The 20,929-nt window shown below is 38.4% G+C and overlaps 2 protein-coding genes across 2 annotated transcripts; both read left to right on the top strand.

Annotated features, from left to right (window-relative positions):
- The first annotated feature begins 747 nt into the window (after window positions 1–747).
- zgc:172323 (uncharacterized protein LOC564165 homolog) lies at window positions 748–5,795 on the top strand. The gene is made up of 11 exons (XM_051866057.1): window positions 748–985; window positions 2,180–2,333; window positions 2,954–3,103; window positions 3,386–3,505; window positions 3,596–3,691; window positions 3,771–3,905; window positions 4,063–4,173; window positions 4,309–4,419; window positions 4,518–4,642; window positions 4,796–5,140; window positions 5,611–5,795. The coding sequence occupies exons 1-11, from the start codon at window positions 762–764 to the stop codon at window positions 5,696–5,698; spliced, it is 1,659 nt and encodes a 552-aa protein (XP_051722017.1). The 5' UTR covers window positions 748–761; the 3' UTR covers window positions 5,699–5,795.
- A 5,645-nt stretch (window positions 5,796–11,440) lies between these two features.
- prdm13 (PR domain containing 13) lies at window positions 11,441–16,908 on the top strand. The gene is made up of 4 exons (XM_051866047.1): window positions 11,441–11,750; window positions 13,300–13,431; window positions 13,512–13,632; window positions 14,979–16,908. The coding sequence occupies exons 1-4, from the start codon at window positions 11,610–11,612 to the stop codon at window positions 16,418–16,420; spliced, it is 1,836 nt and encodes a 611-aa protein (XP_051722007.1). The 5' UTR covers window positions 11,441–11,609; the 3' UTR covers window positions 16,421–16,908.
- Window positions 16,909–20,929: the final 4,021 nt, after the last annotated feature.

Below are 20,929 nucleotides of genomic sequence, written 5' to 3'. Positions count from 1 at the left end.
TTGAATGAGATAGCAGGAGTAAAATAACGCCTGAGTGATTCAGCTCATTTAGCCAGTGTTCACATCTCAGAGAGATGTAGACCCAGCCTTTCTCCCACATGCCTGGCAAATCTTAGATCGTTGGAAAGAATCTCATAAACCACATTTGGTCAGCATTAAAAAAAACAAAACAAAAAAAACAACAGCATTGTGTCATGAAAAAGATTAGAGCATAATTTGGCTCTAATTTTTAAGGAAAAATATATTTGAGGTTCTTTAGATTATGATTAAAAAGACTGTGAGGACTTCCCACTTACATCCTGTAGTCATCTCAAGCATGAATCTCAGACAGGACATAGAAAAACACTGGGGTTAATTTCCCTTTGCATTTCTCATTTTTACACATACTTCCATGTAAATAGTGGCCAGATTAATGTCATTTCTCACATATCAGTATCCCTTTGCACAGATTGACCCTGTGACACTATTTCCTGCTCTGTCTAGAAGCATGTGTAATTAAAATCCCTACATATCAAAGCACATCACATCACGACTGCACCTCCTTCTAATTTAACCCTCCCTTCAACACCTCTCAAGACCCTGACAGATGTTTGAGTGACAGGCCCATTTCTTGATGGTGCAGAGGCTCAACATTCCCAAAGCACTGACTCATGTTTATAGCGGAGTATAAAATGCCTGGGCCTCTGAGAGTGTGGATTTGTGAACAGAGCTTGCAAGAGGAAGATCAACAAAGTAAGGCCTAAAAGTTTAGCCACTGACCCATGATGAGTCGCAGCCCAGAAAGGATCTCATCCTATCGCCGCCACTTTGAGGACACCAGAACCTCCTCTTACCAGGTGAGGGTCAGCAGCCCTTCTCCTGTCAGACGGGATGTTGGGAGGTGCCGTTCAGCCAGCTACTCCCGTAATGCCACGGCTGTGAGAAGCAGCATGGCAGTGGGCCGGAGGACCATCTCATCCTCACGCAGCCAGCCCCTCATGACTGGGTAAGCATCGCCCATCCTGTCAGCACAGAAGCAAAGGAACAATACAGAACATCAGACTAAATGCAAATGGTTAAACCTATTAAAGAGGAGAAATGTTTTATTTTCTGCCCAGCAATGGAATTCATGATTTCTGACATTTATAGGAGGTGCACAGTGTAAACGTTTAGTAATAGTAATTTTATAGTGCAAATATTTAGTAAAAGTAATTTTATTAATGAGTAGTAAATATATCCATCCATATATATATATATATATATATATATATATATATATATATATCCACATACATATACATACTGTAAAAAAATATTTTCATGATTCATCACAACATTTTTTCTTTTGCCAAATCAACTTCAATAATTAATGTGGTTCAGATAACATAATATTTTTCTGTTTTGAGTTTCTGTTGATTAAACAAATCGCCTTCATTGTATTAACTCAAATTTTTAATTTCAATGAACTCAAAATTTTAAGGCAACCAGGTAACTTTCTTTTTTAAAGTTAAACCAACAATTTTTTATATATATATATATATATTACACTCCCATGTAAAATATAAATTCCAAAATTCCACTTTATGGAAGATATATTTTTAATATATTTTGTAGATATTACACTTAGCAAATAAAATATATAATTAATAATACAGTTACTTTAAATATTTGTGTAACTACATACAGTATAGGCTATACATGCTTAAAACTCTCTTTTGTTATAGTGACTTTTTTATTGTTATAAGTTTGTCCTCATAAGTTTGTTTTCTCTTATTTATATTTTGTCTTATATTATATATAATGATTATTTATATGATAGGCTATATAATGATTTAAGAATGTTTTTAATTAACCACAAAACAAAACTAATATAAAAACTAGGTTGCTTGCAAATGGGTGGCTTTAATAGAGTTACGTATTTAATTAGTACTTTTCCATATATTGTATTGACTGACTGCAAATAATTGCTTTGTTAGAACTTTTTTTTTAATTTGACTTATTAATCCGTTACAAATCACACACAGCCTCTAGGAGACTCGAGCGCTCTCAATAACTGTGTGACCTAATAAAACCCAAAGTGACAAATAAATAAATCTTCACCATCAGTAACATGCTACCTTGCATTCACTTCACACTCACAGTTGGTCTCATGGCGTTTTACCTCGGAATTCAAATTGTGCTAAATATGAATTTATTGCAGTCTCGGAATGAGGGCCATCTGTCTTAGAGGAGGGGGTCCAGGGGTCGATCTTGACCAGGCTGCTGCCGAAAACCGTGAATTCCTCAGCACACGGACCAGTGAGAGACAAGAAATGGTTCTGCTCAACGATCGACTGGCAACATACATTGAGAAGGCAAGCGCACTAGCACAAAAAAACAAAAAAAAAAAAACAAAACATTGCACTTTACATTATACACTCTTAAAATTAAAGGTTCCAAAAGGGCAGCGATGCCAAAGAACCTTTTCTTTGTTCCATTCAGTGAACTGTTCTTAAAAGAATATATATTTTTTTCTTAACATAAAGAACATTTTATGATCTAAAAAACTTTTTTTCACTATAAAGAGCTTTTTGTGGAATAAAAGACTCCATGTATATTAACATTTCTTCATGGAACTAAATACCAATAACTTTTATTTTTAAGTGTGTAGCTAATATCAGCTATGTCACATATGAATTTAAATTATTAATAACATCATAAGCTAGCCTACTATAATTGATAGCCTAACAAATATGCTATATTTTACATTCTTTAGCATTGCTCTTAATGCTTTTGGAAACAAGCCTCATTTTTAGAGCCATCTTTGACAGCATTTGTCTGATTTGGCCACGCTTGAATGCGTCGCGCTCACTGGCAGTGTGGAAATGCCACTGCTGGCTCACGAGATAAAGCGCATTATTCGCACTCCTGTGGGCATACAGACAGAGCACATAACACGCGTACTGTGTTTTCTTATTCTCCTGTCGAAACAAAGGTCCGGTCGCTAGAGCAGCAAAATAAATTGTTGGAGACGGAAATCGAGGCCCTAAAGAATCGATTCTTGAAGCCAACTGGCCTGCGCTTGCTGTACGAGGAGCAACTCAAGGAGCTGAAGAGGCTGGCTGACCAGATGAGAGTGCAGCGGGTAATCATTTGAATGCATAAAATAGCCTAATATATATTTTTTAAACGGCTACAATAAATTTAGGCCTTGTTAATTAATATTCAGGTTAACGTCTAGGCCTATTTGTAAATGACTTGAATTGTCCATAAAATATTTACACATGCCTGTATTAAGACTCTTCAAAATGTCCAACGTTGTGTAGGAAAAGGAACTCTGAGGCGATAATTCACATTGAGGAGAAAATACTCTCTGACTTCGACAAGTATATGAATTATATGATAATACTTACAATTTATTTTAAAGGACCTTGCTATTGCTGCAAAGGATGCTATGGCGGGTCAGTTGGAGATGATTAAGATTAAATATGAGGAGGCCTTAGAGATGAGGAAGAAAGCCGAGCTTGACATTGAAGCTTTCCGTCCGGTATGATTCCCATAAAACTGTCTTATAACATTTATTTTCATAAGCAAAGAAAAGTGATAGAATGAGATATCTTATCTTTTATATTCTCAGGACGTTGATGCCGCCACCTCCGCGCGCATTGCTTTGGAGAAGCAGCTAGAAAACCTGGAGGTGGAACTAGAATTCCTTCAAAGAGTACACAAACAGGTAATTAAAACACAAAATATACTTGTACTTGATAAATAAAATCGAAATGTTTTAATATTTCAAAACCGCACGCTTTCAGGAAATCGACGAGCTTATGAAGCAAATATACTCAGCCCACGCCACAGCAATGGACGTCTACAGTCTCCCCGACCTCTCAGCCGCTCTCAAGCAGATCCAACACCAGTATGATGACATTGCAGCTAAGAATTTACAGGTGGGTATTTTTACATGACAAATATTGTTTAAAATGTTTGGAACTGAGGAGGCTGCAACATTGTACACACAGTTCTAACAGAGTTAGAAATTTAAACAAAATATGTTACAACACTCCCTGGCCTTCATATTAACAAAACAACTTCATTTTTCTGCAGGAAATGGATTCTTGGTACAAAACTAAATTTGATGATCTCAACAACAAAACAACAAAACATGTGGACACGTTGCGAAGCGTGAGACAGGAAATTGTCACTGCGAAGAAGGATGTAAGTAATAATGATCTTTCTTTAACATGCTTACATTGGACAAAAAAATATTTGATACTTTGTTAATTTTTACTATAACAACATCCAAAATTATCACAGTATAACATTCATTCATTGTTTCCTCTTGTTTTTTAGATTCAAAATAAGGAGCGTGATTTGGACTCTCTGAAAACCAAAAATGAGGCTTTGGAAGCACAGATCCGTGAGACTCAGGAAAAGTACAGAAAAGAACTAGAAGAACTCCAGGTGAGACAAATATGCTTTGGCCTGCATACAAAGTAAGATCGAAGAAAGAAATTTAAGCATAAATATGATAACATAAACACTTCTAATGTTTTTTGCAGGCAAGAATTGAGGCCTTGCAGCTTGAGCTGAAATCCTCCAAACAGAGGATAGCGCTCCTCATGCGTGAATACCAAGATCTGCTCAATGTGAAGATGTCCCTCGAGATTGAAATTACCACATACAGGTAACATTTAGCAACTTAAATATATGATCAAATAAAACAGTTTAAACCCAAACAAATACCACAACTCCAAAAACACTTAGCTTTAAAATAATAAATAAATAATTTTGAAAGTGCCATTTTCTTCAATCCTTCCTCCTTAATTGTTGTTCATAGGAAGCTCATTGAGGGCGAGGACTCTCGTCTGACTTCCATCGCACAGAGCATGCAAACCATGTCCCTCATGAGCGGCAGCATGAGTGTTCACAGTGCTGGAGCCACAGGTGTTGCAGGTGCCCTGGGTGCAGGAGTTGCGGATACAGTGGGCGGAGGTCTTGCTGGAGGTCTAGGTGGTGGTCCTGCCACAGGTCTTGGAGGAGGCATTGGTGGTGGCCCTGCCACAGGTAATGGCGGAGGTCTTGTTAATGGGATCACCAGTGGGGTTGGCGGCCCAGGCACCACTGCTGACTACACTCAAGAGCAGGCTGTGGAGATGACTGAGAGGAAGACTGTGCTTATCAGGTAGCATTAAAATTAAGCTTTCTGTCAGAACCGTGGTTTGCGCATGTGCTCTTTCTGTGGTGTTTGTGCAGGAACTTGGGGCCAATTCTGGCCCTGAGTCATATTCCCATCTCATTCCCTTTCTCTCTTTCTACAGTGTTTTATGTCCTCTCTCAAATATCTCTGCAAATACAAGGCACAAAAGCTGTCACTTGGGCAGTACCCTTTCCTTTGTACCTTATTTACCCCTAAAGGATACATATTAGTACCTAAATAATAAATATTAGTACCTTTTGAAAGGGTACCACCCCAGTGACAGCTTATGTACCTTTTTTTCTGAGAGTGATGGCAAAATAAAAATAAATCTAAGCATCCTATCCAATAAACCAAGAAAATATAACAGCTACAGTTGAGCTTTGAGAAAATAAAAAGTGTAGAATTAATATGTTTCATTTTAGCCTGCTGAGATTCTGCATTGTTTTCTCCCACAGAACAGTTAAAACTGAGGATGATACGCTGGAGAGCAATACACAGGAGAAATCTTATTCCATCTCTGGAGCAGCAGATGATGAAGAGTAGTGGTGTTTTCTGCTCACCAGTCCTGCCTGCAGATGCGTGTGCCTTACTACTCAAATATCAGCTTGCGTCTTGCACTGCTTGTCCACAAATGGAAATAAAGCTCTGAGCATCATGTCCTTTTCCGGGTTTTGTTTCTACATTGTTTGTTTGTGCATATGATCCACTTTTCCACAATATCAACAGGTGTTAGATGCAGGGCACCTTATGACTGTATAGGAGACAGATGATGAAGAAGGAAAAGACAGGAAAACATCTTAAAATAAAGGCTAGGGAGTGTGATTGTGTCACTCAAGGCTCAGTTTATCACCTTGATTTTTTGGCCAAAGGGGGACCCCAGGCTGTCATACGAACGGCACTGCCACAACAAGCAGTCACACTCACTGTATGGCCCCATTCTATCTAAATCTGCCCTCTTCATGTGCATCTGATCCATCCTGATCGCTTCACACTGGAACATGCCAAACACTCAAACTGTCTGAACATGTGAGGTAGATGTGCACTGGAGTACTTAAGCATAAAACTACTGTCGGCAAAAGGAGCATGTAGTTGACACAAAACAGTCACAGATACATAAAGCATGGCATGTGGCTTGCACTTGCAAAAAGTAACAATTTAACATGATTTCTTTAAAAATCTATTGCATACAGCAGTTTATGCTGTTAATTTATCCAATCCATCATAGACTTTAAATAAAATATTGCTTATTCAATTCAAAACAACTTTCAGATCACGAGTTTGACCCTGAGGACTGACAAGACATCTTTAAACTACACTTCATACATGTGAGTCAATAGTCTACAGCAAACAAAAGATACAGTAAATGTTCACAAGCATTAAAACAATTAGAACTGTTGCTAGAAATAATCAATTAAGACCAGGAAGTTTAAATATTGAAGGAAGTATACATTATCTGATGAGAAAGAATAATTCAAAGGCCTCTTCAGAGTGTCATTAGATTTGTTTGAATTGTAGTGCATGTACAAAGACAATAAAGACAAGTTAAATTCATAACACATAACACATAATAAGGTCTCATTTGTTAACATCAGTTAATGCCTTAACTAACATAAACTAACAATGAACAATGTTTTCTTACAGCATTTATTAGCTGTTGTTAATGTAAGTTAATAAAACAATATTAAAAATTTATTTGTAAACGTTGAGATTAACATTAACTAAGATTAATAAAAGTTGTATTGTTCATTGTTGTTAATGTAGTTAACTAATGTTAAAAAAAATGAAACCTTCATATTTTAATATCATTTTATGCCTATAAAATACATTACACTAATTTATTATTTTAAATTCACACATAAACACAACATGTATTATATTGTGTATGGCCCAAATACAATTTAATACACAATTTAATTAGCCTTACTGTTGACTTTTTGTTTAACATTCTAAGTGGCGATTTAAGGTCATGTGATTATTTAGCAGATTTGGGAAAATCATAGGCCCTCTGGGATTAACAATGATAATTTAATCTAAAACAAAAGGGATTATACCGGATTAAAAGACGTTAAAACAGCTATCCGGTCATTTAGTCGCTTGTCAAAATAGGATAGTTCGCCGTGACAGCAGTTCGTTTCATTTTTAACACCGAAACGAAAAAAAAAAAATAACAAAATGTATTATTATTATGCCTATTTCAGCCTAGTTCACTAGATTTTTTTTTTAATTGACAGCACTGGAAAGATTCAGGGTCTTGAACATATCGGGTTAATCAATAGCCCCTCATTACTACTTTAGCTATACGGTCATCACTTCCACAAGCTCATCCCACCCGAAACGGAGGCGCAATTAACGGCCAGTACTTGCATTGTTTCTCCGCAGAAATGCACTGGACATTATGAAAAACCCAGAAATGTCAATCCTGTCCATTAATGAGGGGGCTACAGACAGTTTCCATTGATGGTCGCTGATTCATATCATTAGTGTGCTTTTTGCCAGTCATGTAATATGCATTCCGAGCTATAGGCGTTGTAAAGTTGGTGATATGCATTACGGCATGATAAAAATGAACTGCCTCTTGCATTGCCTGCATGCGTGCATTATCAATATAATTAGCAGGCGTTTACGTGAGTGGCTATGTGACCTTTCAAAGACGGGAGCTATCCAGGGTCCTGCCAGGCCACATGAATGCTGCTGAAAAAGGATTTAAATCTGGTCATTACAGCTTATTAGAATCAATGTGCAAATGCAATTGCTTCCTTTTAAAGAGGATTTATTATTATTATTATTTAAACATATTTCTATTTATTTTGACTGAAATTAAATATTGAGGGGGAAAAATCAGACGTACAAAAAGTGTGATTTCTCATTCAAAATGAATAACAGGGATTTCTATGTTAAATAAACCATAGGCCTCCTACAGGACTCAAGATGTCCCAGCATTTTCATCAAGTACATTTTTTTTTCCTCACAAATTATATCCAGAACCTCATATTTAGCCTACCTGACGAATATTTTAGAACAATTTATTTTTCGGTTCATCAGAAAATGTTATGCAGACACCTAAAATTATTCAAAATATTTTCAATTCATGACTGAACTGAAAGAATCTCGTCAAAGGAATAACTAATGATCTGTCTGTACATACCACCACACAAAACTCCCTCAGTCTTTTTTTCCCAGCGTCCACTTAAATGATCTGAGGATCAAAAGGGGGCAAAAGTTGGTGCTCTCTAAAACCTGAGAAATTCTGTCACTTTTTGCATATGGTTTTAGTGCCTTAATCCCAATTAGGCCCGGCTGACACACAGAACTATTCACCGCAAACCTCCCCTGAATACATTTGCCTAAAAATGAACTTCACAAATAGAGCTCGCGGTAAAGGCGTTCGACAGCAGAGAGAATCGGTTCATTCTTACGCGCTCGAGTGAAAAAGGGTATGAATTTATAAGGTACACCGAAACATTTCAATTCAGACAAGTTTACACCCCATTATGCGAGGGCTTTCAACTGGGACAAGAGAGGTAAAGTTGGGGAAATTCGGTTCAAAAGGCAGAGCTAACTTTGTTCAGGCTTTGAATACTGAAACGAAGCAGCCCCCTTCCTTTTGAGAGCATTTAGAAATGGGAGCACGCATGAACAGAGTCGAATCGGTAGCCACTTATCTCGCCACTTTCTAATGCGACTTTGAATATTAGTCTGGGTTAAAATCCCAATCATGTCATCTGGTGGGACTCCCATACAAGCATAATTACTATTCAATCGCGTCACTAATGTCCCACCCGCATCCCCTATCTGCGACGCAGCTGGTCCGTCCTTTGTGAGGCTTGCACAAGAGCGAGTAGGTTAAGCGCATAAAAATAGGTAGCCTATGTAAGATTAATATTTGTAGCCAAACATATTTTCGTTCAAGTTAAATAAATAAATTAATAAAAACATGTTTTTAATTTTTCTGACCTTTATTTTTTTTTAAGCATATTACATTATACTCGGCCATGCAATGTTGGCGTAGGGTGAATTCACGGTGACTGGAAAAAGTGTCCCAATCAACCTGAATTCACCCTATAACTAAAGTAAAAAGAAATGCAGCAAATGATTTGTATACAAAAAACGTTTTCCGTATTTGCACTGGGAATATATGAAAGAGAACGATGAGAAAAGAAAGTAAGAGCCTATAAAAGGAGTTTGTATGGCAGAGCGTTTATGGTTGGCGTAAAAAAAAAAGGGTTTTCTTTAGAGCTCGGGCATTGTGCATCGTTCAGATAGAGTGGTGAACCCTTGGCACTCAAGGCCAGTTTGGACGCATGAATAAAACCCCTGGTGGGACACTGCAGTTCTTCACACAGTCGCTGTTACTCTACATTCATGCTTCATTATTTGGCAACCTGTTAAATCAAATCCCACATTTAGCTCGAATTGTAACGCTGAGACCCTGAGAAAATGCTTTCAACCACTTGAGCAACACTTTCTCCGAATCTCACAATCCGACGCGAAAAAAAATATGTCCTGGAATGCTCCGTTTGGGTCCACAATATTGTTCCGAAATAAAGCTGCTGCCGTGTAATTAATGTGCCATTTAAAAGACACGAGGACAATGCGAGCGTTCAAGCTATTTGATTTCATTTAATTTTCCATCCCATTTGCTCTGAACACTGCTTTAGCTCCCAAAACCCCTGCTCCAATGAGCGCTCTGGGATGACTTTCACCCTTTGCTTTTCCCGGTTAGGAGGACAGAAAAGAAAACGTCCCCGTTTCCGCCTTTGTGCACAATTTATTAGTTGGAAAACTTCGACTTTAAAGACACAAGACGAGAATGAGAATGGGCCCGGCTGGTGTGAGAGCTGTAGAGGCCGGACCCGCTGTTGCAGAGCGGATGGGAACCAGTCACAAATGGCAACATTAATAAATAACCCACCACACAGCCGGCCTTTGCATGCGCCTATTCAAAAATTGTTCGCGTGTCGTTCACGCTCTTTGACTCATTAAGGAGCCCAAAGAGAAGGCTCCCAGAAAGGAGCAGTGGGGTACATTTTCCTGAAGAAAGAAATCCCACCTCTGCTTCTCCAATTACAGCAGAGTGTCATCGCAGAGTCGCCAGGGCAGAGGTTAGCGGGACATGTTCATGGCTCGAATTTATCGCCCACAAATTCTTGTTTCTTTCCTTCGGCCTCTGTTCAGTCATTGAGGACCACGATCAAAGAGGTCAAATTAAGTTTTAAAACCAGTGGTAACAATACCACTGAAGTCACTTCAAATGACACCCAAATGGCCCTGAGTGAAATCAGTGGGCTCCTCTTCTTGACACACGTCTAAATGATAAAAAAAAAAGAGACATGTTTAATATAAAACACTAAATTGATATTTATTTATAACTTTGTATACAAAAGAGCAATGCCTTATAAATGTTACATGGATCATCCGTAGAGGCTAAAATGATCACTTATATGTTGAATATGCATTAATAAAATGTATTTAGAAAGTAGTATTGTTTTCCCCTTGAAAACATTCAATACAAGTGAAAGCCGCTAAAAGACGAAATACTCTTGTCTTGCACAAGATTTCGTGTTTTGTCCTGCGTCCTTTGATAAAATCTTTTTTTTTTCCCCCTTCTGCATTAATTCTAGAGCCCTGCAGGGCTCTTCATCAAAACTGAATGCGACCATCCTGATACGTGACCTGTTGTCAAAAAGTGTGAAATGATAAGGTGGTGGTTATTTTGAAAGCGGCTCTTATTTTTTTGGCTGGTTCTCCCGTTGAGTACCTGCCCGGTCCCAGCACGGCACACGCCGGGAGTCAATAGAAGTTAACAAGTCTCCCAAACATTCCTGCTCCTTTTGTTGAAACGGCAACAGACAATGCAGCCAGGGAGAGAATAAAGAGCTTTGAAGTACATAAAACCTAAAAGGATGCAGCCAAGTAGATTTAAAGTAGTCACTGATTTCCAAAAACTGGTTTGTATGGGAACAATAAAAGGGGAGAGAATTTATGGAGAAATTATACAGTGGATTTGTCACTTAAAATATCGGAACTGTCTGGAGGACAAAGCCACATGCTGAGGATTAATGGTTGCGCCAGACCTTTGATTCTGCACTCTCTTTTCTCTGCCCTTGACAAATTGGATTTTGGGGATGGGAAGGTCGCTGGGGCCTATTGTCTCTTGACCGTTTGGAGCGGTTCATTATGCGTGAGGGTGAGGGAAAGTCTCCATGTGACCATTTCGGAGGGTTCTACAGCTGCTAAAAGAGCGCAACTCTCTCATAGCGCGCTGCTCGCCCTTGCGCATTAATGTGCCGAGGGGTACCTGACTGCGCCATAAGTAAAAGCCGGATCACACACGCCACCGCGTCACTTGGCGGGCGGATATTAGTCTGTCCTCATCACAGACTCTCTGCTCATCTCAATCAGTGCCTGCTTGGTCGTCCTGGTTCTGATAGCTCAGCCCCACGCAGAGCTAGCCATGCAAGCGACTCGGACACCCACTATCAGTGTGTTCGCCGACTGCAGCATCCCAGCCGGGCTTCGGATAGGTCCGGTCCCGGGCATCTTCAAACTGGGGAAGTATGTTTCGGACCGCAAGGAAATTGGAGTGAAAAAGAAGGTTAGTTTGATTTTTGTCCTTGAAAGATAAGAGTGTCAAACATTTTATTATGACTTTTGAAAGCTTTTATAAAATGCACACTGAGAGAAATGACATTTTTCTATTACAAACGGATTATGCATTCGTGAGATTTTGTGCAAAATATTGTACAATTTAGAATAGATATATGCCTTTTCCATTTGTATTTTATTCTGCAGCTTTTTATTTAATCTATTGAATAACACCTACATATAAGTACAAATAAAATACAATTATGATAATAACAACAAATTATTATTATTGTATTTTATATATTTTTTACTGCTGCTACTACTACTACTACTACTACTAATGCTTTAATCTGAAAAAGAAACAAAAAAAAAAAATCACTTTTTTTTTATAAATTTAGAAGTAATTTTTATGCAGTTAAAAAACAAAAAACAAAACAAAATTAATAACACCTTACTTTTCCAAGTCTCGACGCTGACCTGTCACTCTTCATAAAGCATCCTCGTATTAATTGGTTTGCGCTGTCAGGTTAGAATAATTGAGTTATATTAGCAGGACAACATGTCATTCTGTGCCTTTTACTTAACCGCCTTAATAGGGTGAAGTGAGTTTCTGCGCGAGATTTCATGCCCTCTACCCTATTAAATTTCAAAGGCTTGAGGGCTGGTTTTTCCCATGTACCATTTCATTTTGATATAAAGACAACAGTAAACCAGACAATAACTAAGCAGTAGATAAAATACAGATTAAATGTAACTGGAAACATTATATCAAATATTATTATAAATCACAATATGGCCAAGGCATTTTATTAATTTTTTTTTTTTAATATATAACTATATGAAATATATTTTAAAAGTAATAAAAATGTGGAATATTCGTAAATCAAAAGGGATTAAAAGGCGTTACATGTAAACGGCTTTTACTTTCCTAAATAAGTTGTAAATAGACTGGAGCTCTTTACGCTGTCTGCTTCTGTGATTGATGCGCGTAAATGCAACGCCGCGGGCCATGGGCGATCATCAGGTGCAATCTCCGTGTCAAATGTCACGCTTTAATCTTTAATTTGTTTGAACAGAATAGAAATGCTTTGACACTCTTCAAATTCGTTTCTCATATCAACTCAATTATGTGGCCTGTTCCATGAAAATTATCGCCATTGTCTAATAGACCATATAAAACGACATTAACGCGCTTTTGTTTGAAATACCTTGGGGTGATATAATTAAAAATGTGTGAGCAGAAAAACAAAAAGAAGAAAAAGACAACAAAGAATATATATATATATATATATATATAATATATATATATATTAATATATATATATATTAATATATATATATATATATATATATATATATATATATATATATATATGTAAACATTTTTATATAAATATTCTAAAATACAATTTCAGCAGCTTCACAGGAGGCAGACATCATGAGCCAATTTTATCATTCAAATTCACTGAATAGTTTGACTACTATTTTATCTACGTTTCGTTATGAACCAAGTAAACAACATTAAAACAGGTTATTCATGTTGAAATTTGTATTTGTAGATCCGTCTGGTGAGGGGAGAATTCGTGGATGAGTCTGGCAGCGCAGTTCCAGATTGGATCGGGTTAATACGCGCGGCCAGGAACAGTCAAGAACAGAACCTCGAGGCAGTCTCGGATTTACCTGGTGGACAGGTGAGTAAAGAAAAAATGTAATGAATTTGATCCTATGTAAATTACAGACTATTTCTAATACAATTCTTTCCTTTCGAAAGATATTCTACCGTGTGATAAGAGAAATACAGACTGGAGAGGAATTGAGCGTTTGGTATTCCAACGCACTGGCGCAATGGTTTGACATTCCTACGACTGCAACTCCAACTCATGACGAAAAAGGTGAGACGTGCGTCATAATTTCGTTTATTTAAAAATGTGCAATAATTAAATATAATCCTTGAAGTAGAGAATACACCTCAGAATATTTCACTTTACATGAATATATTGCAGAACTATAAAGTACAAGTTGTATGTATTCATTCAAATTACAGATTTATTTTAAAATGAAAATGCATATTTAAAAAAATATCGAATGAAATTCCAGCAATTTTGCAATTATCAAACAAAGCGAAAGTGTAATATTAAATTAGCCAATATAAATTATATTATATTATAAAAACTAATAGTAAATTAGTTATGTTTTGATCGGCTATGAACGAATTTTAAACAACACAGCCACCAGCACAATCGAAGACAAATCAAATCCGATTTAATAGGCTTATCTGAGAATGCTGTCAGATTATCCCTGTTTAGTATTAAATCGAAAGGTCTGTCGTCTGGGGCAGTAACTCCTATTGATTGGTTGAGAATTATTGAGCAGCATAGGCTACACATAAATACTGCAGGCTACTGTATTTGCTATATATTAACATATGATTAATCATGCTCAGCTACGGTCTGTATTATCTCTCTTAATTAGTTTCATTCACTAATAAAGTCCTGGATGTCCTCTTCTGGGCTGATGCGCGGTGTATTTCAGCGAGGGGAAGAGGTTAACAAATGTCATCTAGTCATTAATATTCATGTATTCAAAAGCAAATAAATTCAAAAAGGTGCTCTACGGTAAATTAGCTGGCTGCACAAGGTATTGTTAGCTAGTGAATGCAAACTTTTATGTGGGATGTATATTGCCCTGATTTGCGACGCTGTACTGTGAGCGCTGCTCCCGGGCCAATACGCGGTGCGCTCCTTGACATACGCTTCCTTTGCTCCAGCGTCAACAGATGGGCCAGCCTCATTGTCTTACGCGACTCGCGATTTCAAGCAACAGCTGCCGTCAATTCCACGGGAAAGCGCACAGGGAAAGTCCCCATTGAATGTATTGGTTTGTAAGCGCCAGATTGGGCCGGCGCTTGCTCTTTTGATGGTGACAATAAACAACGGGGTTTGAGGATTACAAAATCATTACATCTATATCATTGACCCCGGACTGCCCAACTGGTGTCATGCCAACGTGACCAAGGCGTAGTGATAAAAAATCATGACTGCAGGGTTTATCAGATTCAGCAAAGAACCATCTTCTCATCAAGTATCACTTACAGTCGTTCTTGAGTTGCTAATGGAGATTAAAAACATCTTTATGACGCATTATTTGATTTTGATTTTAAAAAGGGTCCTAATGCATTTTAAGAGTGTTGCAGCTGACAACAACGTCATTTAATTGCGTCTTAATTTTTTTGTTTCAGGCGAGGAGCGCTACATTTGCTGGTACTGCTGGAGAATATTCAAATACCCGAACACTCTGAAAGCTCACGTGCACTTCCACTGTGCATTGAGCAACGGCAGAAGTTTGGTGAGCAACGAGCAAATGAGAGGCACAGACAACTTCAACAGATCTCCGAAATCCGGAGACATCCCGAATACGTCGTCCTCTCCACGGAACGGCCACAGCACCTTCATGTCAGACGCAGTGAAACCGTTCGCCAATAAAGTGGGACTATCCAAAAAAACGAGCGCAGAGGAGCAGGACAGAGCCCTTGACATGAGTGTGACCTCCGCCAGAAACCCCGGTCACATCCTGGGCCTCGGCGGGACATCGTCTGTGCTCAACAGCATGGGTTTCCATCCAGGCGTGCGCTCTGCTTTCAAACCAATGGGACTTTCAAAGATCTCCCCGGCTGAGGTCGCGAGAGATGAACCTAATGTGAAACCAAACAGTATTGGGTTTAGTAAACTGCTTGGAAACATTAAGTCAGTGCGCACCCTAAATGAACCTCTACCAAACGTTCATCCCACAAAATGCGCGCACCCCATGGACAGCACACCTCCCGTGATCCCCTGCGCAAACACCATCCGTGGCTTTCCTCTACTGCCACATTTTGAGGAGACCTCAGCTTTCAAGCACGTTGACAGCCGCATGCACCCTGCCCTGTCGCCCTCGCGCTACTCCCAGCTTCCAGCCGGGTTTCACTTCGAGAGGTTCTCCTTGCCACAGTTTGATGGGGGGAAATCCTACAATGGGGACTGCAACATACCCCTCATGCCATTCACGGTTTACAATGGAGAGCTCCTTTATAGCTCCCCGTACTACCCTCTGAAATTTCACTTCGGCAACCTGCTGAAATACCCAGACTACTTTGGCGCGCCCGCTCTAAATCCAGATCTAAACGCGATTACGAATATCGACAGGGAGATAGCGATGCACACGCAACAGCTGTCTGAAATAGCCGTGGAGAAGAACCGTTCACGGCTGGAGTCTATGCCCGCATCAAACCCAAACTCGGGCAAGCCAAAAAAGGGACATTTGTGTCTTTATTGTGGCAAACTGTACTCTCGAAAATACGGGCTGAAGATTCACATGAGGACTCATACAGGCTACAAACCACTCAAATGTAAAGTGTGTTTTAGGCCTTTTGGCGATCCCAGCAATCTCAACAAACACATCCGACTGCACGCGGAAGGAAATACGCCATACAGATGCGAGTTCTGCGGGAAGGTGCTCGTGCGCAGGCGAGATTTGGAGAGGCACGTCAAATCGAGGCATCCTGGTCAAAGCATTAAAAAATCCGACGACAAAATGGAAGGCATCTTCGAGGACGCCGAGCAAAAGAGCGACAACGACAGCGACGTCGACGTTTGTTTTACAGATGATCAGAGCGACCAGGAATCGAGTAAAAACAATGATTAATGGACCGATTTCTGGACATATTCAAAAAGACTTTGCTCTTATGTAGCTAAATTATGCATGTACATAAATTAGTTATGAATTGTTATTTTATAAAATTATTGTGAAAGGAAAACCTTGCAGAATGAGCAAATGTTCCCCCTAGTAAATTAAAAAACTCTGTGAAGGAGGCACTCATGAAGTTAATCTCATAACATGTTTATTGGTATTGAGTACATCTCAGCGCCCCCAATGTGGAGCTGCACTTTATAAAGACGGGTTTATGCCATACAACAGATGCATTTATGTCATCTTTTCTTGTTAATGCTTTCTTTAAAAATGTCTGACCGTTTCCTTATAACACAACGTTGGAATTACCTGTCAAATCCGCACTTTCTTTTATTTTTATTTTTTAACCAAAAGCATTTAACTCATTCTGTATAAATGATTTTTTTTTTTTTTGCAGAACAACAGGCACCTACCAATAAAAATAAAGTGGTGTTTCAAAGAAATATTGGTGTTTCTCTTTAGTCGAAAAGCATTTGTAAAACAAACAAACAAACAAACAAACAAAAAAAGTTAATATTATGAGGCTCTTCGATGTTAAGTAACAGCTGTAGGTTATATCGTTTATTATTATTAATATTAATATGAATTGATATTGTATATGACCATATTTTTCCTTAAAAAACAAATTCCTCCCACTGTCCGCTTCTAAATAAAATGGAAAAAACAGTTTAAGATCAAATATAAATTAAAATGTGTAAATGTCAAGGTTAGACTTAATATTTTTTTCATTCATAGTATTTTAGAATCGATAGCAGAGAAACGATGAGAAAATGACATTTTCCTGGCAGCTGTTACCTTATAGAGACCTTCACTTTTAACTGTATTAATGTAGAAACGTTGATTCAGTCATACTTTCTGGCATGAATGAAAACGGGTAATTAAGATGTAATAAAGCACATATTTAGGTTACCTGACAAAACATTTCCCACGTTTTTATATCAACTGACAGCTTCCTTGCTATCTACATGAATTATTTCCATATCTCCCTTCATAACACGTGTATATTTAGGCAAAATGTATAGAGTAAATCAACTACATCCTAACTGAATAAAGCGAGGTCTTCCAAGTTGTGAACAACAGCAAACAGTCACAATGAACGAAGTTATAAAAATTTACCCTTAAGGTTGGAGGATGAGGATTTAGTGTATACTTTATATATAAAAAAAAAAAAAAAAAAAAAAAAAAAAGCAGCAGTCTCTCTCCACACAGTATTCTATGATTTATTTATTTCTCTGTCCTTCTGCATCTTTGGTGTGTCCTTGATGTGTGACTTTCTCTTTCAGAGCCTCGGCTGTTACCAGTCATTGTGTCTTCAAGGTACTGACAACACAAGAACAGATTGTAAGTTATAGCATCAGCACCATGATTGTTTTTATTTGATATCGTGGAGCAAATGAAAGAGGACATACTCATGTGTAATTATTACTTCTGTGCAAATGAACGTTTCTTTAACTACAGACAGGGTTTACACTGGAGAGTCTGCGTGAATAGCATGCAAAAGAACTTTTGAAAGAATATAATTGCATATTTTTTCCTTGGGGAGTCTGTTATTTCTTCACTTGTTCACTCTTCTTTTGCTGCTAATATGAAAGATTTTGGATAGGAGCCAGCAATAACCCGCTCATACCCTTCCCCTGGTGCCCCCCGCCCCCACCAGCGCTCAAATCAATTAGTGCCGTTGATTAGTCCAGACACCAGAAAGAGGGATTGATAAAGAGACTGTTGGCTTTTCACACAGTCTGGGAGCTAGAGAAGTTTGGCAAAGCTACTATTATTACATCTGCAGAGAATCAACCAATACTAGAAGCAATTAACCAATAACACAAATCTTTTAAACGAGCCGTACTATGCAGTGGAAAAGCGCCAAAATATATACAGTCTACTGTACAAAGGTCAGTAGGGTTTTTAAAATTTTTTTTTTTTTTTTTTTTTAAAGACGTCTCTTATGCTCAAGGCTGCATTTATTTGATGAAAAGTACAGTAAAATTGTGAAATATTATTACAATTTAAAATAACTTTTCTATTTGAATATATTTTAAAATATAATTTATTCATGTGATGGCAAAGCTGAATTTTCAGTATCATTACTCCAGTCTTCAGTGTCACATGATCCTTCAGAAATCATTCTAATATGCTGCTCAGTAAACATTTCTTATTATTATCAATGTTGAAAACAGTTTTTGCTTCTTAATATTTTTTTGTGGAAACTGTGATATTTTTTCAGGATTCTTTGATGGACAAAGTTCAAAAGAACAGCATTTACTTGAAACAAATCTTTTGTAACATTATAAATATCTTTACTGTCACTTCTGATCAATTTAATGCATCCTTGCCTAAAAAAAAAAAAAATCTTACTGACCCCAACCGTTTGAATGGTAGTGCATATACACTCACAAGTTATACCAGCCTGGCTTCATGAGAAGTCATAATAATTCACACAAAGACTGTAAAATCAGGAAAAAATTGAAGAAGAAAAAAAAAAAAAAAGAAGCATAAAAATCATCCATCCAATTTGTATGATGTCGAACAATTTTGCCAACTTATATGAATGATTACAACTTCAAATAATAATAGATAAAAGAATTACCTTCACTTCCACAAAGCTCTGTGATGTGTATTCACATGATAATCTCAGCGCATGCCTGTTTACGTGGCATTATCGTGAAACAACCGGTCTCAGAAGACTTACAGAGTCCCTCTTCCTCTGTTGCAAACGGTGGGTTAATTTGTAGGTGAACTAACCCTTTAAATTCACATAACATTTAAAATAACCAGTAAAAATGAACACTGACTTGTCTTGTTACTCCAACAAAGGTACTTGACGGCATCACTTTGAAAGAACAGCACAGAAAGTACTGGTTTCTGGAAATCGAATCAACTAATGCTATAGATATAATGACAATAACACAAATCAACTTACAGTATCTCACAGAAGTGAGTACACACATCACATTTTTGTAAATATTTTATTATATCTTTTCATGTGACAACACTGAAGAAATGACACTTTGCTACAATGTAAAGTAGTGAGTATACAGCTTGTATAACAGTGTAAATTTGCTGTCCCCTCAAAATAACTCAACACACAGCCATTAATGTCTAAATTAGCTAATGTCCCAATTAGCCATTTTCTCTCCCCAGTGTCATGTGACTCGTTAGTGTTACAAGGGTGTGAATGGGGAGCAGGTGTGTTAAATTTGGTGTTATCGCTCTCACTCTCTCATACTGGTCACTGGAAGTTCAACATGGCACCTCATGGCAAAGAACTCTCTGAGGATCTGAAAAAAAGAATTGTTGCTCTACATAAAGATGGCGTAGGCTATAAAAAGATTGCCAAGACCCTGAAACTGAGCTGCAGCACGGTGGCCAAGACCATACAGTGGTTTAACAGGACAGGTTCCACTCAGAACAGGCCTCGCTATGGTCGACCGAAAAAGTTTGAGTGCACGTGCTCAGCGTCATATCCAGAGGTTGTGTTTGGGAAATAGACGTATGAGTGCTGCCAGCATTGCTGCAGAGGTTGAAGGGGTGGGGGGTCAGCCTGTCAGTGCTCAGACCATACACCGCACACTGCTTCAAATTGGTCTGCATGGCTGTCGTCCCAGAAGAGAACCTCTTCTAAAGATGATGCACAAGAAAGCCTGCAAACAGTTTACTGAAGACAAGCAGACTAAGGACATGGATTACTGGAACCATGTCCTGTGGTCTGATGAGACCAAGATAAATTTATTTGGTTCAGATGGTGTCAAGCGTGTGTGGTGGCAACCAGGCAAGGAGTACAAAGACAAGTGTATCTTGCCTACAGTCAAGCATGGTGGTGGGAGTGTCATGGTCTGGGGCTGCATGAGTGCTGCCAGCACTGGGGAACTACAGTTCATTGAGGGAACCATGAATGCCAACATGTACTGTGACATACTGAAGCAGAGCATGATCCCCTCCCTTCGGAGACTGGGCCACAGGGCAGTATTCTAACATGATAATGATCCCAAACACACCTCCAAGACGACCACTGCCTTGCTAAAGAATGTCTCCAGACCTAAACCCTATTGAGCATCTGTGGGGCATCCTCAAACGGAAGGTGGAGGAGCGCAAGGTCTCTAACATCCACCAGCTCCGTGATGTCGTCATGGAGGAGTGGAAGATTACTCCAGTGGCAACCTGTGAAGCTCTGGTGAACTCCATGCCCAAGAGGGTTAAGACAGTGCTGGAAAAAAATGGTGGCCACTCAAAATATTGACACTTTGGGCCCAATTTGGACATTTCACTTAGGGGTGTACTCACTTTTGTGGCCAGCGGTTTAGACATTAATGGCTGTGTGTTGAGTTATTTTGAGGGGACAGCAAATTTACACTGTTGTACAAGCTGTACACTCACTACTTTACATTGTAGCAAAGTGTCATTTCTTCAGTGTTGTCACATAAAAAGATATAATGAAATATTTAAAAATATGTGAGGGGTGTACTC

Source organism: Ctenopharyngodon idella, chromosome 16, assembly GCF_019924925.1.
Source record: "Ctenopharyngodon idella isolate HZGC_01 chromosome 16, HZGC01, whole genome shotgun sequence".
In the NCBI taxonomy this organism is placed as follows: Eukaryota; Metazoa; Chordata; class Actinopteri; order Cypriniformes; family Xenocyprididae; genus Ctenopharyngodon; species Ctenopharyngodon idella.
The sequence above is the reverse complement of the archived record's forward strand: the minus strand, read 5'-3'. Positions and strand labels throughout refer to the sequence as shown.